Source organism: Adiantum capillus-veneris, chromosome 18 (genome assembly GCF_014529385.1).
Source record: "Adiantum capillus-veneris isolate H3 chromosome 18, ASM1452938v2, whole genome shotgun sequence".
NCBI classification, from domain to species: Eukaryota; Viridiplantae; Streptophyta; class Polypodiopsida; order Polypodiales; family Pteridaceae; genus Adiantum; species Adiantum capillus-veneris.
In genome coordinates, this window is record NC_140948.1 from 23,670,337 (window position 1) to 23,691,023 (window position 20,687).

The 20,687-nt window shown below is 45.5% G+C and overlaps 1 protein-coding gene across 2 annotated transcripts in view; it reads right to left on the reverse strand.

Annotated features, from left to right (window-relative positions):
* Nucleotides 1-13,094, reverse strand: part of LOC147435348 (myb family transcription factor PHL7-like) — a 47,928-nt gene extending 34,834 nt beyond the window's left edge. The window contains exons 1-2 of one of the 2 annotated variants that reach the window (XM_086488408.1): nucleotides 12,930-13,071; nucleotides 12,216-12,468 (exon numbers count right to left, since the gene is read on the reverse strand). In XM_086488408.1, the coding sequence (XP_086344534.1) occupies nucleotides 12,216-12,441 (226 nt within the window). In that variant the 5' untranslated portion in view covers nucleotides 12,442-12,468; nucleotides 12,930-13,071. Of the gene's footprint in view, nucleotides 1-12,215; nucleotides 12,469-12,929 lie in introns of both variants that reach the window. The other variant, XM_086488409.1, reaches the window with a different exon arrangement.
* Between the last annotated feature and the right edge of the window lie 7,593 nt (nucleotides 13,095-20,687).

Below are 20,687 nucleotides of genomic sequence, written 5' to 3' on the forward strand. Positions count from 1 at the left end.
GTGCACGCGCGCGCAAAGAAATACATTGATTTCTATTACTTGATCAAAATGCCCAAATGGTGCTGATTTTGAGGGCAAGTACATCGCTGATTGCAATGCAGCCCGAAGGTGATAATCTAGAAACTGTAAAAACTAGATACAACTAAGCTACTAGCCACATGGCCAACTCTAAAAACTAAAAGCCAAGGTAAAAAACCTCTCCTATAGAGTGTAAAAAGTGCCCTCGCAAGCCAAATGAAGAGAGGATGACAACCTTTGAAAGATAGGCACTTCCATCAAAAGCAAACTCTGCTACTATGTATCAAAAACCTAAAGCGCCAATAGCCACTAGCAGTGAAAGGGACAAGGAACATTTGCAATGGCAAGAGCTCGAACTTCATGCATTGCTTGCCAAGAAGGATAATTTGACTATTGTAAGGTAATGGATAAACAGAAGGAAGAGAACAATCAATCATGTAACATTTTTGGAATAAGCTGAGAGATTGCTCGCTGCTGCTGCAACCTTCTCTCACCGGTTCCGCCAAAATATGGAGTATTTGGGACTCCCGAATCAGTGCTTCATTTGCAGACAGGTGGGCCATCCGGCGAAGGCCTCTCCCTGCACGAGATCTCGACCCGGCCCGCACACTTAGCCTCCCAAGTTTGATCAGTCCCAACAGACAGGTACCCAAGGCACATAGCCTGGTGATCAGACACAGACAGTTGATGGCTGGAAGCAGGTTCACAGCTGCCGCCGACAGGGACGAGCTTGCCACACTGCCCCCCCTAGTGGCCAACCTACGGTAGTCCAGTAGCAGTGGGTTCCTACAGGGAACCAAAGGAGCCGCTTTGACCCATTACAACATGATACCCCTGAGGAGCTCCAATCCACCTCAGCCTCGCCGCCGCCCGCCCCACCTCTTATGCCTCCACACACACATACACCCCCCCCCCCCCCCCCCCCCCCAAGCCTACCGACTCCTCTGCTCCGCCCCCACCTCCCCCCCCCCCCCCCAAATGAGGCCTCAGCTTCTTCTCCTGACCCTTCTCGCACTACCCCTCAAGCACAAGGGACTGGACTCTCTTCCGCAGCTCGCCGTTCTCTTGACAGTGCTTTTGCTACTAGCCGTTAGGTTGGATAGTCCTATCTGAGGACACCGCTATTGGTGCAGACCTCTCCTTTTGCATCGGTCCCTTGCGAGCTGCCCAGTTTTGACATTCGTCGACGGTGAGACTTCTTCGACTAAGGCTTTACCCAATTCCTGGATGACCCATCTCCCAACCTCAAGACAGCCTGTTTCATGGTACACGTTCTCTTTCTGGCTGCCAGAGACACCAAGGCTTTAGACACAGCGGTTGGCTTCTCCTTCCCGCTGTGTAGCAGAGATCACATGGAGTGGACTTTGCATACAATCCTAGATTGGCTCCAAGTCCCTGCTTTAGAATTTTCGCAAGACATAGTAGACTTGGGAGTGACAGATTGATCCAAATACTTTGGCTGCTGGCCAAGTTCAGTGTGACACCACTCGATTCAGCCAGATGTACACAGATTGTGGTGCACTTCTTCGCAAACACTCAGAGTGCTCCTTGCTATGTATTTGTATATGAAAAATCCCTGACAAAGGATGTAGCCCTAAGGACTGCACGCTCTTCTTGGGCCTAGGTTGGACATGTACTGCAGACACGCCTATCTCGGGCGCTGGGATGCAAATTACTTCCCATCCAAGCCAACCTTCAAGATTGCGAGGTTGGTTGTTGTAGCAACATCGTTCTGATCCCATGAGGATTGTCTCATGGAATGTGCAGGGTTTAGATGGACCCTAGTTTCAGAGCGAGAGGGGTCACCTGCATCAAGAGCTTCAAAGATGCCTTGTGGGTGGTATGATAGATTTACTTATGCTTCAAGGAGCATCATCTTTGTGAGAGCCGTATTTGGGGTTGTGGTCAGATTCTGCATGGTGGCTATGAGACCTTTTGGTCAACTGCTTTTGGGCCTTGAGGCATTCATGGAGGTGTATGTATGACTATTGAGGGGAAGCTTCATGCTCACACAATTAGAAAGGACTGCCATCTTGCCCCCTTCCCTTTTATCTTCTATGCTGAGACGATGAGCAGATTTTTGACTTAACAGGAGGTTGGTTTGTGTGGATTAGAGCTGCCTATTAGGGGGGGAGAAGCTGTTGAACATTGAGTTTGCTGACGATTCAGGCATGTACTTGGAGGGCCAGGAGGCCAATTTGCACACGTGCGAGCTGGCTCTTAAGGTTTTTTGTTGCGCATCGAGAACATTGACCTGGAGGAAGACAGTGGCTTTTTGGGTTGACAATGTTGTTACGCCCGATTGGTTGTTTGGAGATGGCTTCAAGTGGATCCCCCCAAGACACCCTGTAACAAAACTTGGACACCCCAAGTCTAGATTTTGTCACGACACAATAGAGATTCACTTAGTACACTTCACAATAAATGAGTCGACACTGCCCGACGTAGTTCCATGCCAAGAGAGATTGGCTCCAAAGACTGGCGCCAGCTTTGAGCAAAGTATCAAAAACCTGAACCACCAAAAGCCACCAGCGGTGAAAAGGACAAGGAACATCTGCAAGAGTTCTAATGTCATGCATTGCCCACCAGCTGGTAAGATCTGATAGCAGAAGGCAATGGATAAACAGAAGGAAAGAGAAGTCAATCACGAAGATGAGGGAGAAAAGGCACCTGATATCACGAAGAAATTGCAGGAGAATGCTACAAGATGAGCAACAAAGCACTTCACTAGAGCTAACAAGGAGCTATCAGCCATGATAGAAACCGGTCCACTTGCTGAAGGTGGCTCCTGAGGAGCAAAGTTAGGGAGGGAACTCCAAGAGACAGTGGAGGCGACTTGGATGACCACCACCTTTTGGGAACCTGATGAAGAAACCTAGTAGAGCGAGTAAACAGTAGAGCAGCAAGTCAACGATAGTAAGCTCAAACAACGCAATGCGGAGACAAGCCACTACAAAGCTCACACGAAATTAAAGACAAGGAACACGATGAAGAAAACAGAAAATAAAGAAACCATTGAAATCAAACAAACAACATGCTGTAAAACAAATTTCACCAACACCCACGCACCCAACCATATGGCCTACACACACATATTCACCCACCCACAAGTCAGTTTACAGAGCACGGGAAAAGCAAAGCTTGCAAAAACCAGACTCTACACACACCCGGCACATACAAACTCACACACACACACACAAACCAGAGCAATGGAAAGCAAGCTGAAAGAAACCAAAAACAAAACAAAGCATAAACAAGAAGGCAAACAAAGAAAAGAAAATTGGCCCATCAACTTGGACCAAAGATTCGCCAAGTTGCAGCAGGTACTGCATCTCCCACGAAGACCAACAATCGCCACTCAATGTACGGCCCTTTGCTTGCAAGGTTCGCTGCAAGCTCAACTAAAGGAGGGCGAGAGCTTGTCACAAGTTTGGTGACATGGCACCCCTAGGGCGTGAGGCCACTAAAAGGTTCCCCAACTTACCGGACAACCGGCCGAGCAAAAGGGAACCCTAGGATCTGTTGACGTGGCACCATACGAGCAGGCCCATAATGTGTGAAAACAGATACTGAGGTGGCATTTTACAGACAAGCCTGTAAATCACAGAGCCATGTATACACCCACGTTTTGCGGTAACAGATAATTTGCGCCAGCTTTTGCAGAGCAGAGCTTTTAGAAGTGGGAGCTTTTAACTGAAGATGCTTCTCGAGGCCAAAGGCCTTTAAATATGTAACTAAGGCTCTCTAGAGACTCTCTAGCATTCCAATTTATAGGAAGCAGAGTAGAGTTCGAGAATTGTACCTTGTTGAAGCAATACAAAAGAAATACTAAAAGGGGAACCAAGGTTTTGGGGCCAACGCTCACTGGGAATGGCACTCCACCATTCTATGTCTACCGCGTGGATTCTCTCTCTCTCTCTCTCTCTCTCTCTCTCTCTCTCTCTCTCTCTCCCCAGTTGTTTTGAAGTGCTATACATCTGTTCCAGTTTGTTCTTTTCAGTTGGCGCATGATAGCCTCCCGTTACAATGGTATCAGATATTCAGGCGTCTGCTCTTCTGAGAGCACACCGTCCACTCCCTAAAGAGACAGGACAAGATGGCGCTTCTTGATTTTACAGAGTAACTGCATTTTCTCCTCGACGAACTCCACGATATACTCTAAAAGCATCATCAGAAAAACCTTCCGATTCTATAGAGCTTTCAACAATTTTTCAAATACATGTTGCCACCTCTATTGTCGTAGGCTTTTCCTCCTCAAATTACAAGGGCCCCCTCTCGACAACCTACACAATCTTCTATTCCAATCAGGGGAGTTTTCAGGAACATGGTGCAATCCGATGCCGATGCAACCTCCTTTGCCACCGTCGTTGCCACCACTTACCCCACCACCACCTAGGTATAACGGTTGGAGCCCGTATGCCTACCCCCATTATCTACTAAAGAGACTTGCACAACATCAGTCCAAGGACTTCAAGGATGGTGGATCTATAGTAAAAATTCACACTTTTTCGGGACAGAAAGATCGGACGAAAGCTTTTTAGTTCGTGCAACAGTTCAACAATATTTATGCTCTCGAAACTATACAAAAAAATCAAAAATCTCTCGAGCCGCCACTTTTCTCAAATACAATGCTATGTAGTGGAGGAGTTCTATAGCTAACAAGCCTTACGCTCCAAGAACTTGGCAAGCTTTGAAGAATATTTTTGCCCGAAGTTACATGACATCCTCGTTTGAATTGCAACTTCTGGCAAAGTGAGTTAACTTGAAAATGCTAGCCGTGGGGACTATGGAAGACTCTAGCTTTTAGTTTTTAGACATCTACCTTCTAGTGTCTTTCTTCAAGCTGATGACTTTGGAGGACCAATGTGAACGCTACACCATAGGACTTCCATCACCCCCTACAAAAATACCGTATGTCCAAGCAACTTTCGACAATCCAAGAGCTTATGGACCATGTTGGGGCCAACTACAAACTTATGAAGGGAAGATTGGAATTTATCTCTAATGATTTACCGGCAAACACCCAGAATGCTCGACCGCAACGCACAAAATCTCAAGATTCTCCCAACACTTTAACTCAACCTGCACAACCTTGTTTGACACATAATTACCCGGAACGCGGAACGGTGTCACAAACTGCTGACGTGTCAAAACCTAAAGAATGGAACCAACTTGCAGATGCTGGCCGAGGGGCCTAAACCCTAAGAGAACAAGTAACAGAAGAAGAAGTCCTACCAACTAATGGGGACCCCGTCCGATGGGGCCCCAAGTGACATAAAGGATTAAAATAAAGAAGGACCCGCAAACTGATGACATGGCAGTTTTTCCGAAAATTGCGCTGACATGATGACGTGGCATGTTGTACGGATTTCCGCGTTTTGCGCTGGCATGATGACGTGGCAGTTGTACGTATTTTCGTGATTTACGCTGACAGCTTTTTGGCATTGCTTTTTGGACCGGATCATTTGAGTTTGAAGGCTTTTCACTGTAATTGCCTTTTAGGCAAAGGGCCTTTAGATATGAGGTTAGGGCTCATTCTTTGGCATGCTTCCTGGAGAAGGTGCAGAGTCTGGAGTACCGGCTTGTACTGTGTTGATGACATATAAAGAAATACCGAAAGGGGTGCCAAGGTTTGGGGCCAATACTCTCTGGAGTGGAATTCCGCCACTCCGTGTCGCGTGTCGTCTCTCTCTTTTAGTTCAGTTGTTATTGAAGTGCTAACAATTTGTTCAGTCTGTTCTTTTCTATTGGCACGTGGTGCCCGTCTTGTGGCAGTGGTATCAGAGCATCAAGCGTGTGCTTTTCTGAAAGCATACCGGTCCTACAAAAGAACACACAGAGCTATTGGAATTTTATTTGAGGGATCGGGACTTATTAGCCACTCCCACCCTTACTTCATCGCACATTGGGCATGCTCCCGTCTTCATCGCTGTGTCTTACAGGGCATAAGCCATAAAGAATTGGAATTCATGGATTCAGTAGAATATTTGCAGTTTCTGCACAACGAGCTTCACGACATTGTTTCGCGGCATCCTCAGCACAATCTTCCGATGCTGCAAAGTTTTCAACAATTTTTGAGCTACATGTTATCCCCTTGGATGCCCCAGGTGGTACCTCCTCCTCCAGCACCAGAAAGTACGAGAGCTTCCAACAGGCAACCTTCTCAGCCATCTGTTCCGATCGGGGGAGTCTTCACAAATATGGTGCACCCATCTAACCCTGATCCAATGCAACCGCCTTTGCCACCGCCATTGCCCCCACCTCCACCACCGCCGCCACCAGGCTACAATGTTTGGAGCCCATATGGATACCCTTATTATCCATACCCGGGACATGCGCCTAACCAACTCAAAGATTTCAAAGATGGTGGCACGACAGTCAAATTTTTCACATTTTCCAGGGTGAAAGATCGCAAGAAAACATTGCAGTTCCTACAGCAATTCGACAACATCTATGCTTTGGGGAAATATACAGAAGAATCCAAGATTTCTCGAGCAGCGGGATTTCTTAAAGATAATGCTATGCAATGGTGGAGTTCAATCGCGACACAACCGCATGCTCTAAGGACCTGGCAAGCTTTCAAGACAGTTTTTGCACGTAGTTACATGACTTCGATGTTTGAAGTCCGGATTTTGGCAGAGTGGGGCAACTTGAAAAATGCTTGCCACCAAAACCATGGATGACTATAACCAAAGGTTTCTCGACGTGTACCTTCCGGTGTCCTCCTTTAAGTTCATTCCCTTGAAGGACCAGTGCGAGCGCTACACCATTGGACTACCATCACCATTGCAGGAATATTGTCTCTCCAAGCAAATCTCTACCATGCAAGAGCTTATGGACCATGCCGCGGTCGGCTACAAGCTCATGAAAGGAAAGTTGGAGTTTACCACAGAAGAACCTCCGGCCACTAACCAGAACTCCCGACAACAACAAACAAATTCTCGAGAATCCCATGAAAACCAACCTCAAGGCCTCGTCTAACACAACGTCAACGAGACGCCTTGTTACAAGAAGGCCGATGCTTCGAATGTTTCCAAACAAGGCATACATTCAATACATGTCCTGAGCGAGCCTCGGCGTCCTTGGTGCAACCTTCTGCTCCCACGACAGACAGATGTCCGCAGCCACCTCCGGCCAAGAAGGCTAGACCTGCTATTGGACTAGTACCCAATATTTATGGTATACACCTCGAGAGTTTTAATGAATTATGCAGAGCTTATGGAAAAGTCAACGGCTTGAAAGCCCTTATTTTCTTTGATCCCGGAAAGCCCTTATTTTCTTTGACCCCGGAGCTATGGAGAACTTCATCCATCCAGAACTCTTGAAGCAAATGCACTTTGATTATGATGCAGAGGGTGGAGAAATTGAAGCTGAGCTAGCCACGGGGCAAACTCAGAAAGCGGTACCGCTCATTGGTACACTTCCAGTGACTTTACAGGATTATCATGGAAAAGCCGATTTCCACATTATGAAGTTGGGCAATTGCGACGTTCTCTTGGGCATGCCCTTGCACGACAAGAATGATGCAACTCTCCAGGTCCGGAACCGAACCATCACCGTGATGCAGAAGGGTAAGCCCGTTGTCCTCAAAGTTCGGTTGTCCGAACAAAACCTTGAATGACCTCGCTAGTTGTTTTCTAGTTAGATACTTTTGAACATTGTTTGAGAAAGTATTGTTTGAACTTTGTTTGAAATGGATGCCATTTGTTTTAAACCTGTCTTGGTGCCGATTTGAAATGTTTGACTCTGGTTTTAATACTGGTTTCATTGATTGGTGATTTTTACTCTCGGGTGGAGAAGTGAGAAATGTTGTTTTGGTAATGTTTGAACCTCGGAACGACGCAGGCCAATGCATGGGGAGCGTTTAGTTGTATGCTAGAAAACCTCCGAACGACGCACACCAATGCCTGGGGAGCGTTTGGTTGTATGCTTGAACCTCCGAGCGACGCAGACTGCAGTCTAGGGAGCGTTTGGTTGTACAGTCCTCTGAGCTCATGGCCTGGACCTTTTTAGGTTATTTGCGGGGGGAATGACGAGGTAGTTGTTGAGTAGCTTCATACCGCAGACCATTTGTCTCGGGGAAGTGCTCAGTGGCGCTGTTTGTTGTGTCTTGTAACATGCATATGTGAGCATTTGTGTTGCATTGTGATGTGTCAATTACTGAATATTCCTAATTGGATGAGATTGCCTGGGTATGTAATTTTAGCGCATCAAGACACCCGTGGAAGATCAGTACGGTCTGGGTGTGATGGCTAATTTTACTACGTCGGAATATCAAGAGTTCTGATCTGGATGAAAGGAGAAGCTAACTCCTTGATCAAAAGAGCAGAAAGGAGAAGCTAACTCCTTAATAAAAAGAGCACACTAATTGTCCCTCGGAATGTCCATCGGAAATTTTTTAGCTAACTTGAGTTGTTTTGCAAATATACTGTAATCGTGGACGATTACTCTCTTTCAAGAAGGGGAGAGGTCACAAATTGCTGACGTGTCAAAACCCTAAAGAATGGAGCCAACTTGCAGATGCTGGCCGAGGGGCCTAAACCCTAAGAGAACAAGTAACAGAAGAAGAAGTCCTACCAACTTATTGGGACCCCGTCCGATGGGGCCCCAAGTGACATAAAGGATTAAAATAAAGCAGGACCCGCAAACTAGTTTTTCCGAAAATTGCACTGACATGATGACGTGGCATGCTGTACGGATTTCCGCGTTTTGCGCTGGCATGATGACGTGGCAACTGTACGGATTTCCGTGATTTACGCTGAAAGCTTTTTGGCATTGCTTTTTAGACCAGATGCTTTTGAGTTTGAAGGCTTTTCACTGTAATTGCTTTTTAGGCCAAGGGCCTTTAAATATGAGGTTAGGGCTCATTCTCTGGCATGCTTCTTGGAGAAGGTGTAGAGTCTGGAGTACCGACTTGTACTGTGTTGATACAATATAAAGAAATACTGAAAGGGGCGCCAAGGTTTGGGGCCAATACTCTCTTGGGTGAAATTCCGCCACTCCGTGTTGCGTGTCGTCTCTCTTTCAGTTCAGTTGTTATTGAAGTGCTAAAAGTCTGTTCAGTCTGTTCTTTTCTATTGGCACGTGGTGCCCGTCTTGTGACAAACCGCGATAGGATCCTCACGAAAAGGAGTGTCCTTTGACTCTTAGCACTCACAAAACACTTGATTTGAAGACCATTCAGCCTTACTATGGCAAACGTGTGTCGTGTAGACTTGAGAGCTTGAGAGGGGGAGAGAGGGAAGGGGGGGGAGAGAGAGAGAGAGAGAGAGAGCTTGAAAGTGTTGAGAGAGAGGGAGAGAGCTTAAGAGAGAGGGGGAGAGCTTTTAGCCTTGTAGACTCTAGAGTCTAGACTTGAAAGCTTGAAAGAGGCTAGAGCTTGAGAGTCGAGACTCGAGAGGGTAGAGCTTAGCTTTGGCCCTTGAGAACTTGTGTGCATTGTGAAGGTAAGGGGTGGGGGAAGGACATTTAACAAGGAGAAGGCTCACAAGACAAATCACCAAAATCTGAAAATCTGCCCATTCCCAGCCGTTCCGGTATGTAGAGCCTCTGCGGAACGTCTGGCAAGTTGTACGGACTGCCATACGAATCTCCGGATTTTGCAGCGCTTTTTGAAGCGCTTTTCAAAAAGCGCTGGCAGTGCTAACGGATTTTCGCTTTTTACGCTAACATAGTTGTACGGAATTCCTGATTTTATGCTGGCTGAATTTTGGGACAGCTTTTGGGCCAAATGCTTTATTTTGAAAGCTTTTAAAAATTGAATGCTTTTGGGCTCTGCTTTTGGGCATCCCTTGTAACCAATAAATAAGTGGGCAGGGCCTCACTTCTCAGAGCATCTAGACGCAGAGTCTGAGAGTGAGCACCTACCCACTCTCTTCTACTTTGAACACAGATTAATACAAAAAGAAATACCGAAAGGGGGACCAGTCTTTGGTGCCAATATCTCTAGGCACGGAACTATGCTGGGCCGTGTCGACTTAATTGTTAAGTGTGAACTGTTTTGAAGTGAATCTCTATTGTGTCGCGGTAGAATCTTGACTTGGGGTGTCCAAGTTTGTTACAGAGGCCAATCTAGCTACATGGGATACCAGTAAAGTTGTACCACTCATTGGTGCCCTTCCTGTCACCATTCAAGGGTACCACACCAAGGCAGATTTCCATATCATGAAGTTACGACACTGCAACGCTCTTTTGGGCATGCCTTCAAATGACAAGAATGATGCTAACATCCAGGTGCGAAACAGAACAATCACTTTGATCCAAAATGGCAAGCCAATCGTCCTTCGAGTTCATCTTACAAAGACCAACCCCGACTAATTTTAGTGATGGTTTCAATGTTGTTTGAGAAACTCTAGACAACGCAAGCTATGGTCTGGGAATCATCTATAATATTTGGACCTCTAAACGACGCACGCTGCGGTTTGGGGAGCGTTTAGTTGTACTTGGAAACCTTCGAGCGACGGAGGCTACAATCTAGGAAGCATTAGGTTGTATATGACCTTTGAAGAATGCATACTTCGGTCTGGGGAGCGTTTAGTTGTACTTCGGAACCCTTTGAAAGACACAAATTTTGGTATGAGGAGCATTTGGTTAAATATGATGTTTTATGTTATTTGTTTGCACATGTGAACTCTATGTCTTCTTGTAAAGCATTTTGTGAACAATATGAATCTAGTGCATCAATAGTTCAGTATCATAGAAGCATTTTGTAAACCATATGAATTTGGTGCATCAATAGTTCCAGATTGGATGAGATTGCCTAGGAATGTGATCTTAGTGCACCATGACGCCCCTTTAAATCAGCAGGTCTGGTTTTGATGGCTAACATTGCTATGCCAAAATATCAAGATCTCTGATGCGGATGAGATGACTAGAAGAAAATCTGATTGTGGAACTATATGGTTTAATGCATGCTAGAAAATGTGTTGTTTGGCACTAATGGGCATTGGCATATATACATAAAGGCAGTGTCCGTTAAAGAATCAGATTTAGTTTTGCGGGTCTGATTGCAGATGATTACTCTTCTTTCAAGAGGCAGTATACACAAAGGCAGTGTCTGTTAAAGAATCAAATTTCATTTTGCGGGTCTGATCGCAGATGATTACTCTTCTTTCAAGAGGGCGGTATGTCACAAGTTTGGTGATGTGGCACTCCTCGGGGTTTAAGACCACTGAAAGGGAACCCCAAGATCTGCTAACATGGCACTATATGGAGAAGCCAATAATATGCGGAAACAGGTGCAGATGTGGCACTATACGGACACGCCCGTCAATCACGGAACCCCCACTAGAGCTCTCTAGCATTTCGCATGCTGTCGCCCCACCTCATTTAGCAGGCATGTACACGCGGCAAAATGCATGTTTTTAGGCCCTTTAAGGCCAATGAGTGGGGCAGAAAGGCAATCAGCAAGCTAGCTTGCCAAATTCTTTAGCCAGCCTGTGCCACCGCAAATCTATACAAAACTTCCAAAGCACTAGCAGTCAGCAAACTGTAATCACTTTTTATCACCGGAAAAAAAGATTATAAGCTAGGCTTATAGAGATTGAAAACAAATGAAATACAAGCATTAAAACACAGCACTACAACACACAGAGAGCGGGAGCATCCATCAACTTTAAGCTTTAGGTCAGTATGTGAGTGGCAAGCCATGAATACCTGCTTTATCAATTTTGTGTACCATTTCTCATCTACTACTAAGGAAAGGTAGTTTTGAAAAAGGAATCCTAATTATGCAAAAAGCATTTTTTCTTGACTTGTAAGCCTCAATCTAAAGAGACAAAATCTTTTCCCCGAGCAAGATTTCACCAATCTTTTATTGCCGTTTCATAGCCTTAACACTTGCAAATAATTACGTTCCGTTTGTAACTTGGCCCAGATAAATAGTATGGCTAGTTATGCTTCTCCCCTGATTCAGAATAGATGGTTGGGAAGACCCAGAATGCAATGAAAAGAATTTGGACAGCTCACAAACACTTGATGCATCACTGTGAAAGCATAAGCTGTCGCATAAAACATTGAATGGATTTCCCAAAGAAACTACATTAGCATGTCTGCTACCATTCACTAGAGTATGGTGAACATGTGCACTCTATTGGTGCTCGGATCATGCCACAAACAGTTGCTGGAGTAACCATAAGGCATCCACGCTCATGTTAAAACAACCAAAAGAAGGAAGCTGAGGCCTTTCAAGAACTCACTATCTGGGCCCCCGAGCTGAGTAACAGCTTCAACAAACCGATCATGTAGCTCCGTGGTCCATCGTAGTCGCTGCTTTGAGGATGCTGCTGCTACTCTGGACGCAATATCCCCTCCCTCATTGCTCATAGGCATGCTCGGAATTGGAGTAAAATGATGCTCTGGTGGTCCCGAGCCTCGATGGTGCACAAGACTCGTTGTAGAAAATGTTTTTGCTTGATGATACATTTCAGTATTTCAACGTACAACAGGTGCCTGCACAGTAGTTTAGAGTGTAACAATTTCCTAAAAACCACCAGCAACCTTCCAAACCATCCGCATTTCTAATCTATATATATGGACATGAATACATGGGACACGCACATAGCAGATGCTAAGCACAAATCAAATACATATCACAGAGAAATTTCGAGTTTAATTTCTGGATTTAGCAAGCAAAAGAGTTTAAATCCTCCCAATTGCGTTCCACATCTCTCTCTCTCTCTCTCTCTCTCTCTCTCTCTCTCTCTCTCTCTCTCTCTCTCTCTCTCTCTCTCTCTCTCTCTCTCTCTCTCTCTGTGTGTGTGTGTGTGTATGTGCGTGCGCGTGCGCGCGCGCAAAAGGCTCCCATCCGCAGGCAAAACCACAGAATGCTTTCATCAAGTACAAAATCTAAGCCGAAATGTGAATAAAAATCACTTTACGGTGAAGCAACCAAGAGGAAGGAGAGCTCTTACTGAATGATTGGCGCAGAAATGGAAAGCTTGATAATGGGCGACCAGACAGAAAGCCCATAAACAGCGCTGTCATCCTGAGCAATCGCAATGGCGATGTATTACACACACTCGCTCCTGAATTAAGTTGCAATCATCTGCCTTGTACATGAACGGCAAGGATTCTCGCCCTTTTCCATCTTCCCAATGACCCTTTGATATAACCCATCTTTGATTGTTTTTGGGCTAGGTTCCCATTTGCTGGACCAATACTGTTCACTTCAAGGTCCGAGTTTACTTTTTTTCACCAAGTTTACCTGGGTGGTGGTCTCTTGAGTGAGGAGGAGCCTTCCAATGGCACCTTTTTAGCTTGCAGCGGCAGAAGGCCATAGGGTTGTTAGTGCAAGGTTGTTGCAAACGTGAGGCCGTTCCATTTTTTAATCGGATGCTTGCCGCGTGTCTAGGTTTACTAAAGGCAGCGTCCAAAAGAAACGAGTCCTTTTCGCCCTTCTCCTAGTAGTCTCATCGTTTCGCCCTGCTCCCGACAGAGGAGGTGGCGCACGCAGCCTGCAGGTCTCAGTCTTTTCGTGCTCCTACCAAAAAACGTGGCGTATGCAGGTACTCCTAGCAGAGGATATGGCATATGCAGGTGGTCTTCGTGCGTTGTTTAAAGCTAAAGGTGGGCGTCGTCTGGATTATCAAGGTTGCTGAGAGTGCATTCAATGTCGCCTTGTGTAGCCTCCAGTGAGTGTTGTCCTTGTTCAAATTTTGTGGTTGAGAGACGTGTTTGGAAGGCAGCCGGAAATGTGAATGCAAGTTAGGTGATGTCCATTGCAGGTCCACTCAGTCAAAGTCTTGACTAATTCGTGCAAGATGTTCTTTCTCTCAAGATCTTTTGCAGAGCACTTTACATGCTTCTTGTAGCTTTTATAAAAGGCAAGAATGAGCTATATTATGATTGTAAGCTGCATTGTCTAATTTGAGTCTCTCCCCAAAAACTTGCCTTGTGCAAGCCCTTGTCTCAATTGGTTGTGATCACGTTGAGGATGGTGAATTAGACATTTGGTGTGCCTCTTTTGTAGATGTGTCAGCAAGTCTCGATCTTTTTTTAAACATCTAAGCTTTGAGGTGTTGTTGTCTATTGGGAGATTGTTTATTTACTGTTCAATTTCTCTTGAGAAGCCTTGTGGGTCCCGATATGCTATAATATTCAAATTTAAAGTGACTTCAGTTACCATATGCAAGGCTATGGGTTCTTCTCCTCCCGAATGTTGCTGAATCTTTTGTTGTGGCTTGTGAGGACTTAAAGTTTTGTGAGCGTGTGATGTGAATTCGTCTGAGAACTTGTGTGTTGTGCCTTCAAATACCTACATCAACAATTGCTTGGAGCTCCTCTATTGTCATGGCGTCTTCTGGTGAAGGAAGTGCAAGCAATGCCTCACCCAGCAATGCTGAGAGCATGGACTTCTCCGAAGGTTTGTTGCACTGGCTTGCTGGCGGTTTCTTTTAATGTTTTTGTATGGCGATAACTGATTTGCTGCTTCATTGCCCGGAAGACTCATCTGAGGTATTTTCTTGCCATGTGCTGGTGTTGCATTTTCGTTTATGGTCCTATTTTTTTTCCCCTGCTGGTGAACGACTCGAGAGCATTGCCTTGTGCTGGTGTTGATTGTTCGCTCCTGGTGCTGTTTTTTTTCTTGCATGTGAGCGGTGCACTCGAGACTGACGTAGTGGCATCATTCGTTGTTTCTTGTGAGCTGGTCCTGCTTGTTGTGGCCGACTGTTGTTCCGTTCGCTTCTGACGCATGAGCAGCACCACTGACTAAACTGGTTGCGTTTCCCCTTGGCGATCAGCTTTGGCATATATCAACACTGTTTTTTTTTCTAGAATGCGCTTCGACAAACGCTCGTTCTAGATCGCAAACCCGTTTTTGGACATCAATGTTTTGTAGGTTTCGAACTTAGACTGTTGGGTGTAGGTTGTGCCCTTGGATTTGATGTGCATAGCCGCCACTTACCGTGCATGTCGAGAAAGTGTTATATTGGTTTGCTGCGTTCTGGTCTTTCTCCTGGTCTACTATGTTATGGTGCTGGGTGTAAGAGACAGCTTGCTTTGCTTATTGTTGTAGGGCAGTCGATCAGCTGAGTGTGTTTTCAACATCTACTATCCTTGTTCCAACCGATGTGAAGCACATCGGGGCATGCAATACTGTGGTCCCAGGTCCACCAAGTTGTATGATTGACACTAGTTGTTTTAGCTAACTGACCATCATCTGCCTTATGTATCAGTAGTCCATGTCCTTTCAAGAAATAATGTTTAGTAACCAGAGTTGGAGTGCTTTCTACGCTTTTCATTCTAGCATCCACTTGGAGCTGAGGCGCACGTTGTCTATTGCAAGCGCTTACATTGTTCACTAGCCAGATTTGGAGCACTTTTTGCGTGTTTTATTTCGACGTTCGCTTGGAGTTGAAGCGATGTGCTCTATTACGAGGGCTTGCTCATGCTCGCTGTCAGGTTCTAGTTGTGTCATGACTCCTCGTGCTCTGCAGCAGGCAATTAGTCAGTCGCCTTGGATTTTGTCCCTTGGGATTCTCCGCCTGGCCTTGCGATGTGGCACGGCAAGTCATGCTCCGTACTTTTGAGAACTTCGTTTCTATGGCTTGGTTTTCCTTTGGCGAGTTTACTGCCTGTTGGTCGTTCTTATGCACGCTTTGCTTTGCTCAACCTGTCAATGTTTTGCTTAAGTTGTTGCTTCATTTCCCTGTGTTGCTGTAGAGCTATGCAGATTTGTTGAAATTCCTCCATGCCCTGCAAACAAGCGTTCGTCGCAGCCGGCACTGGCGAGCTCTGTTGAGTCGCCCCCAAATCTGAATTTCAAGCAAAGTGCACCTGGGAAGAAGTGTAGGCGTGCTCTGTTTCAAGAAAGCCCTGGTAGCCATCCTGCTAGCAGCACAGGTATGGCTAACGCATGCATTTACTCTTTCTGAACTAGCCTTGACATGTCTATGATGTCCTCTCCTGCAGTCCACTCTTAGCTGCCGAACCGCATTAAAATGGTGATTTGTTTCTTTTGTAGCCAAAGTAGATTTTCCACTAAAAGAGGAGTGTGAACAAGCACCATCTTCGTCTTAGCCAGCAGCTTGCTTTGTCGAGCTCGTGAATTAAGCATAGTTGGAGCCTCATTCCCTCAAGTTGGCGAATCTTCAGCTGCTCGCAATGTCTTTGATGGTGGCAGGCTGTTGGACAAAGGGAAAAGCCTGATAGTCAAGGAAGCCTTGCCGCTGTGCGTGAGTGGCGATATAGATGAGTGCAGCAAACCTTTCTCCATAGAGGGGAAAATCTTAAACTGGTACAGTACATTCCGTTCTATCTCCCCTGGGCAAAAGAAAACACGTTACTTCAAATTCGACATCATCGATGTCGTTTGCATCAACACGATCATGATCGTCATTGCAGATCCTTCATTGAGACCTACACCAAGGAACTGAGGATCTGCTTATTTGTCAGGATTGATTGTCCACTTGTGAGGGCTAAAAACCATAATGATGCTGGATCAGCTTTATTTTCCTTGCATGTCGATGCATCGACACCCATTCGAGCTTGTGATCCATTCCCTGTGTCTTTAGCTTTCTACCATGAGACGACGATAAGCACATTTCTTGCTGATTTTGTAGTTTCTGAGACTACTAGCCCACGTCTGCCTTTGACCACACTAGCGTTCATTGTTTTGCACAGTCGTAATTTCCATGAGAGGATTGGCACCACATTCGGAGATTTGGTTGTTGCTGATGGCCCGACCCCAGAAGACAAATCAGTTGTGTGTATAAAAAACATTAGCTTCATGTTTCCTTCCCCGCAAAGCTGACAAACCTTTTGTCATATACAGGTGAGCTTTGTCAACTCCCGAAAGCATGACTATGATCGAGTCATGGCCCAGATGGCTAGGGAGGACATTGTCATGTTTGTGGCTAGGAATATTGGTCTCTTTGTTGGCAAGGTGCGCACATTATCTGTTTTGGATGTCATAACTTTGGTTCCCGTGCGAGGACAACGCTTAAAACAAGAACTGACAACAGTGTTTCCCAAACAGTGTGAGATTCTCGGCTACAATAGAGAGGTGACTTTGCATGCTTTGTACTCAACTAGATAAAGACGTCTTAAGTGGTCTTGACACTTTTATCCATTGTATATCCCAATTTCATAAGAGAGTCCTTTGCTTCTTATGACCTTTGTTACCGTAGTCTCTCTTCATGACTTGCTTTCCTACTCTTCCTTCCTTTCCATCTTTCCAACCTTTCAAAGCACAAACTCTCTCTCTCTCTCTCTCTCTCTCTCTCTCTCTCTCTCTCTCTCTCTCTCTCTCTCTCTCTCTCTCTCTCTCTCTCTCTCTCTCTCTCTCTCTCGTGCACGCGCGCACACACACAAAAGGCAACTAAAGATTCACAGCCTTTGCTTGGCTTCGCAAATGACTCGCTAAGCCAGCTACGATGTCGACACCGTTTTCGCGTCCCAGTTTCTGAACAATCCAAACATTTTTATCACACTACACCATCTCCAAAAATTAGCAAGCGCACCTCTTGACCTTCGATCAAATATGCTCAACAATTTGTTTGAGAGCTTCTTGGTTGAAAGACGTGATTTCCCGGGTGCATGCCTCTTCTTCCTTGCCAACAAGGCCAATAACGCAACGACAGTCGTATAATTCTCATCTTTGTATTCAACGTGCACCAATTCACTCGCTCTTAGTCTTGACGTATTGACGCCTTCGCTTACATTGTGAGTTGCAAGTTAAAAGTGTACTTAAAAAGAAATGAAAGCATGAGGACAATGATCTTGGGGATGCCATCGAAAAAATTTCTTGCAAAGGGCATTTTGCTTTTTGAAACAAGCAACGGCATTGCATACCTTCTCGCCTTTGCGGCACACCCAAGCCGTGCGCACGCTGTCTGGAAAGAAGATGAGGTGGCCGCTTTGCATCAACTATGTTTGTTGAATGAGTCTTTGCCTGATGTTGAGATAGTCCACATCTACCAAGATATGCACCCACACACGTTGCACACAACCCAGGCCGTGAAATGTAAGCTTTCACGCCTGAAGAAAGACCATGGCTAGGTCACTGGTACACAGACACGACACGCCAATTCCATTGTGAGCAAGCCGATCAAGACATACATCAAAACCATCAAAGACACGCCCATTACACCATGCGAAAAATGTGGACGCTTGTTATTTTGCCTTCAACTAACACGCCAGCTTCTGCCTCCAGGTGTAGAATCCACTACGAGGAAGCGAAGACGATATGGGGGCGCATTTGCTTGCGCTCGATGCAAGAAACACTTGTCGAGCGATAGCAAACGTCTATGGGACTTGCAAGAGGTAGGTTTCAATCCAGCATTTCCATACGTGTCGGACCTGAACCCCATAGAGGCACGCTTGGTCTCCATTCGTATCCCCTTCGCCAAGATACATGAGCTTACATACAATGGGCAGTATGGGCTTAGAGGTAGTGGCGTCAATGTGCTTGCCAACTTGGAAAAGAGCCATGATGTGTTGCCTCGCTTCATTGAGGACGAGGCTTTTGTTCTTGTGGGAATCAAATGAAAACTTGAATATGATGGATGTTACTTAAGCGGCGTTGTGCGGCCTCTGCTCACGATGCACGCAACCACTACACTGCTACCCACACCTCTCTACATGCAAGAAGGTGTCGCCATCAACAACAAGTGGCTCGTGCATCTTTCTAGCCTAAGTGTAGCTCGTGCAAATACCCTTAGCGACACTACACCCAATGGTGAGGTTGAGAAAGAGCAGACTGATGTCATGCTTCACGGGGTCACAAGTGCGGTAGAGGTTGTTGATTACAGTGGCAAGGGTCTTCATGTTGCACCTTGCAAGGCAATCCTCCGTTGAGCATTTTCACGGACGAATATTGCGAGGAATTGAGTTTCCCAACTCTTTTCTTTTCCCTTAGAAGATATAGAGAAGCCGCAACGAAAGATTACCAAGGGATTTCAAAGTGGGAGCTCATGACCGTTGACAGAAGGTTCGCATTGAGCATCGAGAATTTATTTTTCAAGTCTATCAAAATTATGTCACGGCAAGTTGCTTCCTCTGTTTGGGTGCGAATGCGCAAGGGAAAGCTAGACTGTGCAACATTGACTGCAAGACAAGTAGTAGAAGACACAAACATAGAGAGACTTCTCAGCTCAAGATTAGGCTTTAGAGACTTCGAGGCACTTCGCACATCCCGCGACTACAAGGAAAAGATGAAAAAGAATGTCTTCGCAATGATTTGACAACTAGGACCACCTACATTTTTTGTCATGTTCTTCTCCACAGAGCGGAGATGGGAAGAGCTTCTTGTTGCACTGAAGAAGCTGGTCCCACTGAGCCAGGAGCCTTGGGAGAGTTTGAGCTTATACCAGCATCGGCTCATTTGTGTCGATCCCATTACGACTGCTCGTTTCTATGTCAACAGGTTTAACGCAATGAAATGCTTGTTGCGCACTGATTCCTCCATATGCGACAAAATACGAGACTTCTTTTTCGTCACGGAGTTTCAGAGCCGCGGTAGCCAGCATGATCATGGTTTGATGTGGTTAGAGAATGCTCTGTCACTCACGACCCACTCAGATCAAGATATTGTGATGTTCCTAGATACCCACATCAGCACAGATGGAGCCATCTTGTCCAATGACCTTTCTGAAGCTCACAACACACAAGACTTGCCAAAAGAAGAGAAAAAGTTGCCTCTTTGGTTTCCCATGTTTCCCCATGCCGTTCACAACTATTTTCCGGCAAGGAATACTTGAGACAAACATGGCTAGACAAGGTAAACTTTACTTGCAACAAGTCAGAAGACAACTTAGCCAAATTGATTTACAAAATGCACCTACATTTGAAGAATGGCTAAAACCACAACTCTCCATGGAACAGTACTTGCTTGTATTGCAAGCGACTATCTCAGGCCCCACTATTTTTCTCAGACGCAAACCAACCGATATATTCACAAACAACTTCAACAAATGAAGAGCTTTGCTTTGGGATGTGAACACAGATATACAGTTCGTGTTAAACGCACATGGAGCAGCAAGCTATTGCACTTTATACATGATGAAAATGGACAAGACATTGATAGAAGCAATCAAGACACAAGTCGATGCTTGTGTTGTAAACAATGCAACAACGTTAGAGAGACTACAAAAAGTTGGTAGCACAATCCTTAACATACAGCAAATTAGTTCACAACAAGCTGCTTACATATGCCTCTCACTTCCATTGCATAGCTCCTCTAGAGAATTCATATACATAAATACTAATCCACCTGAAGAGCATGCTCTAGTCCTAAAAAAAGAAAGAATGCCTTGCAAAAATTGCACCCTGACACAACAAAAATCTTCTCTGCCTCCATCATTGAAAAATATGCCTCTAGACCTCGCTCCTTCTTTGCCATGTGCTTGGCTCAGTTTGTATCCACAACTAGAAACCCCTCCAGACTTGACAAGATGTTGCGGATGGCACGCATCATTGTATATTAGATACAGTAAAGCCAAAGACCGTGAAAACCACTAGAGAGAACAATGCCTTCTCTTCTTGCCATGGTCAAGACATGAGAATCAGCACTTGCGCAAAGGCTTGTGTTGGATCAATGTCTACACTTCGAACATTGAAACAGTGAAAAACAATGAATCACAGTTTGTTGTCGAACCAACTTCGCTAGAGATATTTGTTACAATCATCACAACCTCACGCAACACAAACAATCCAAGTTCTTTGAACAA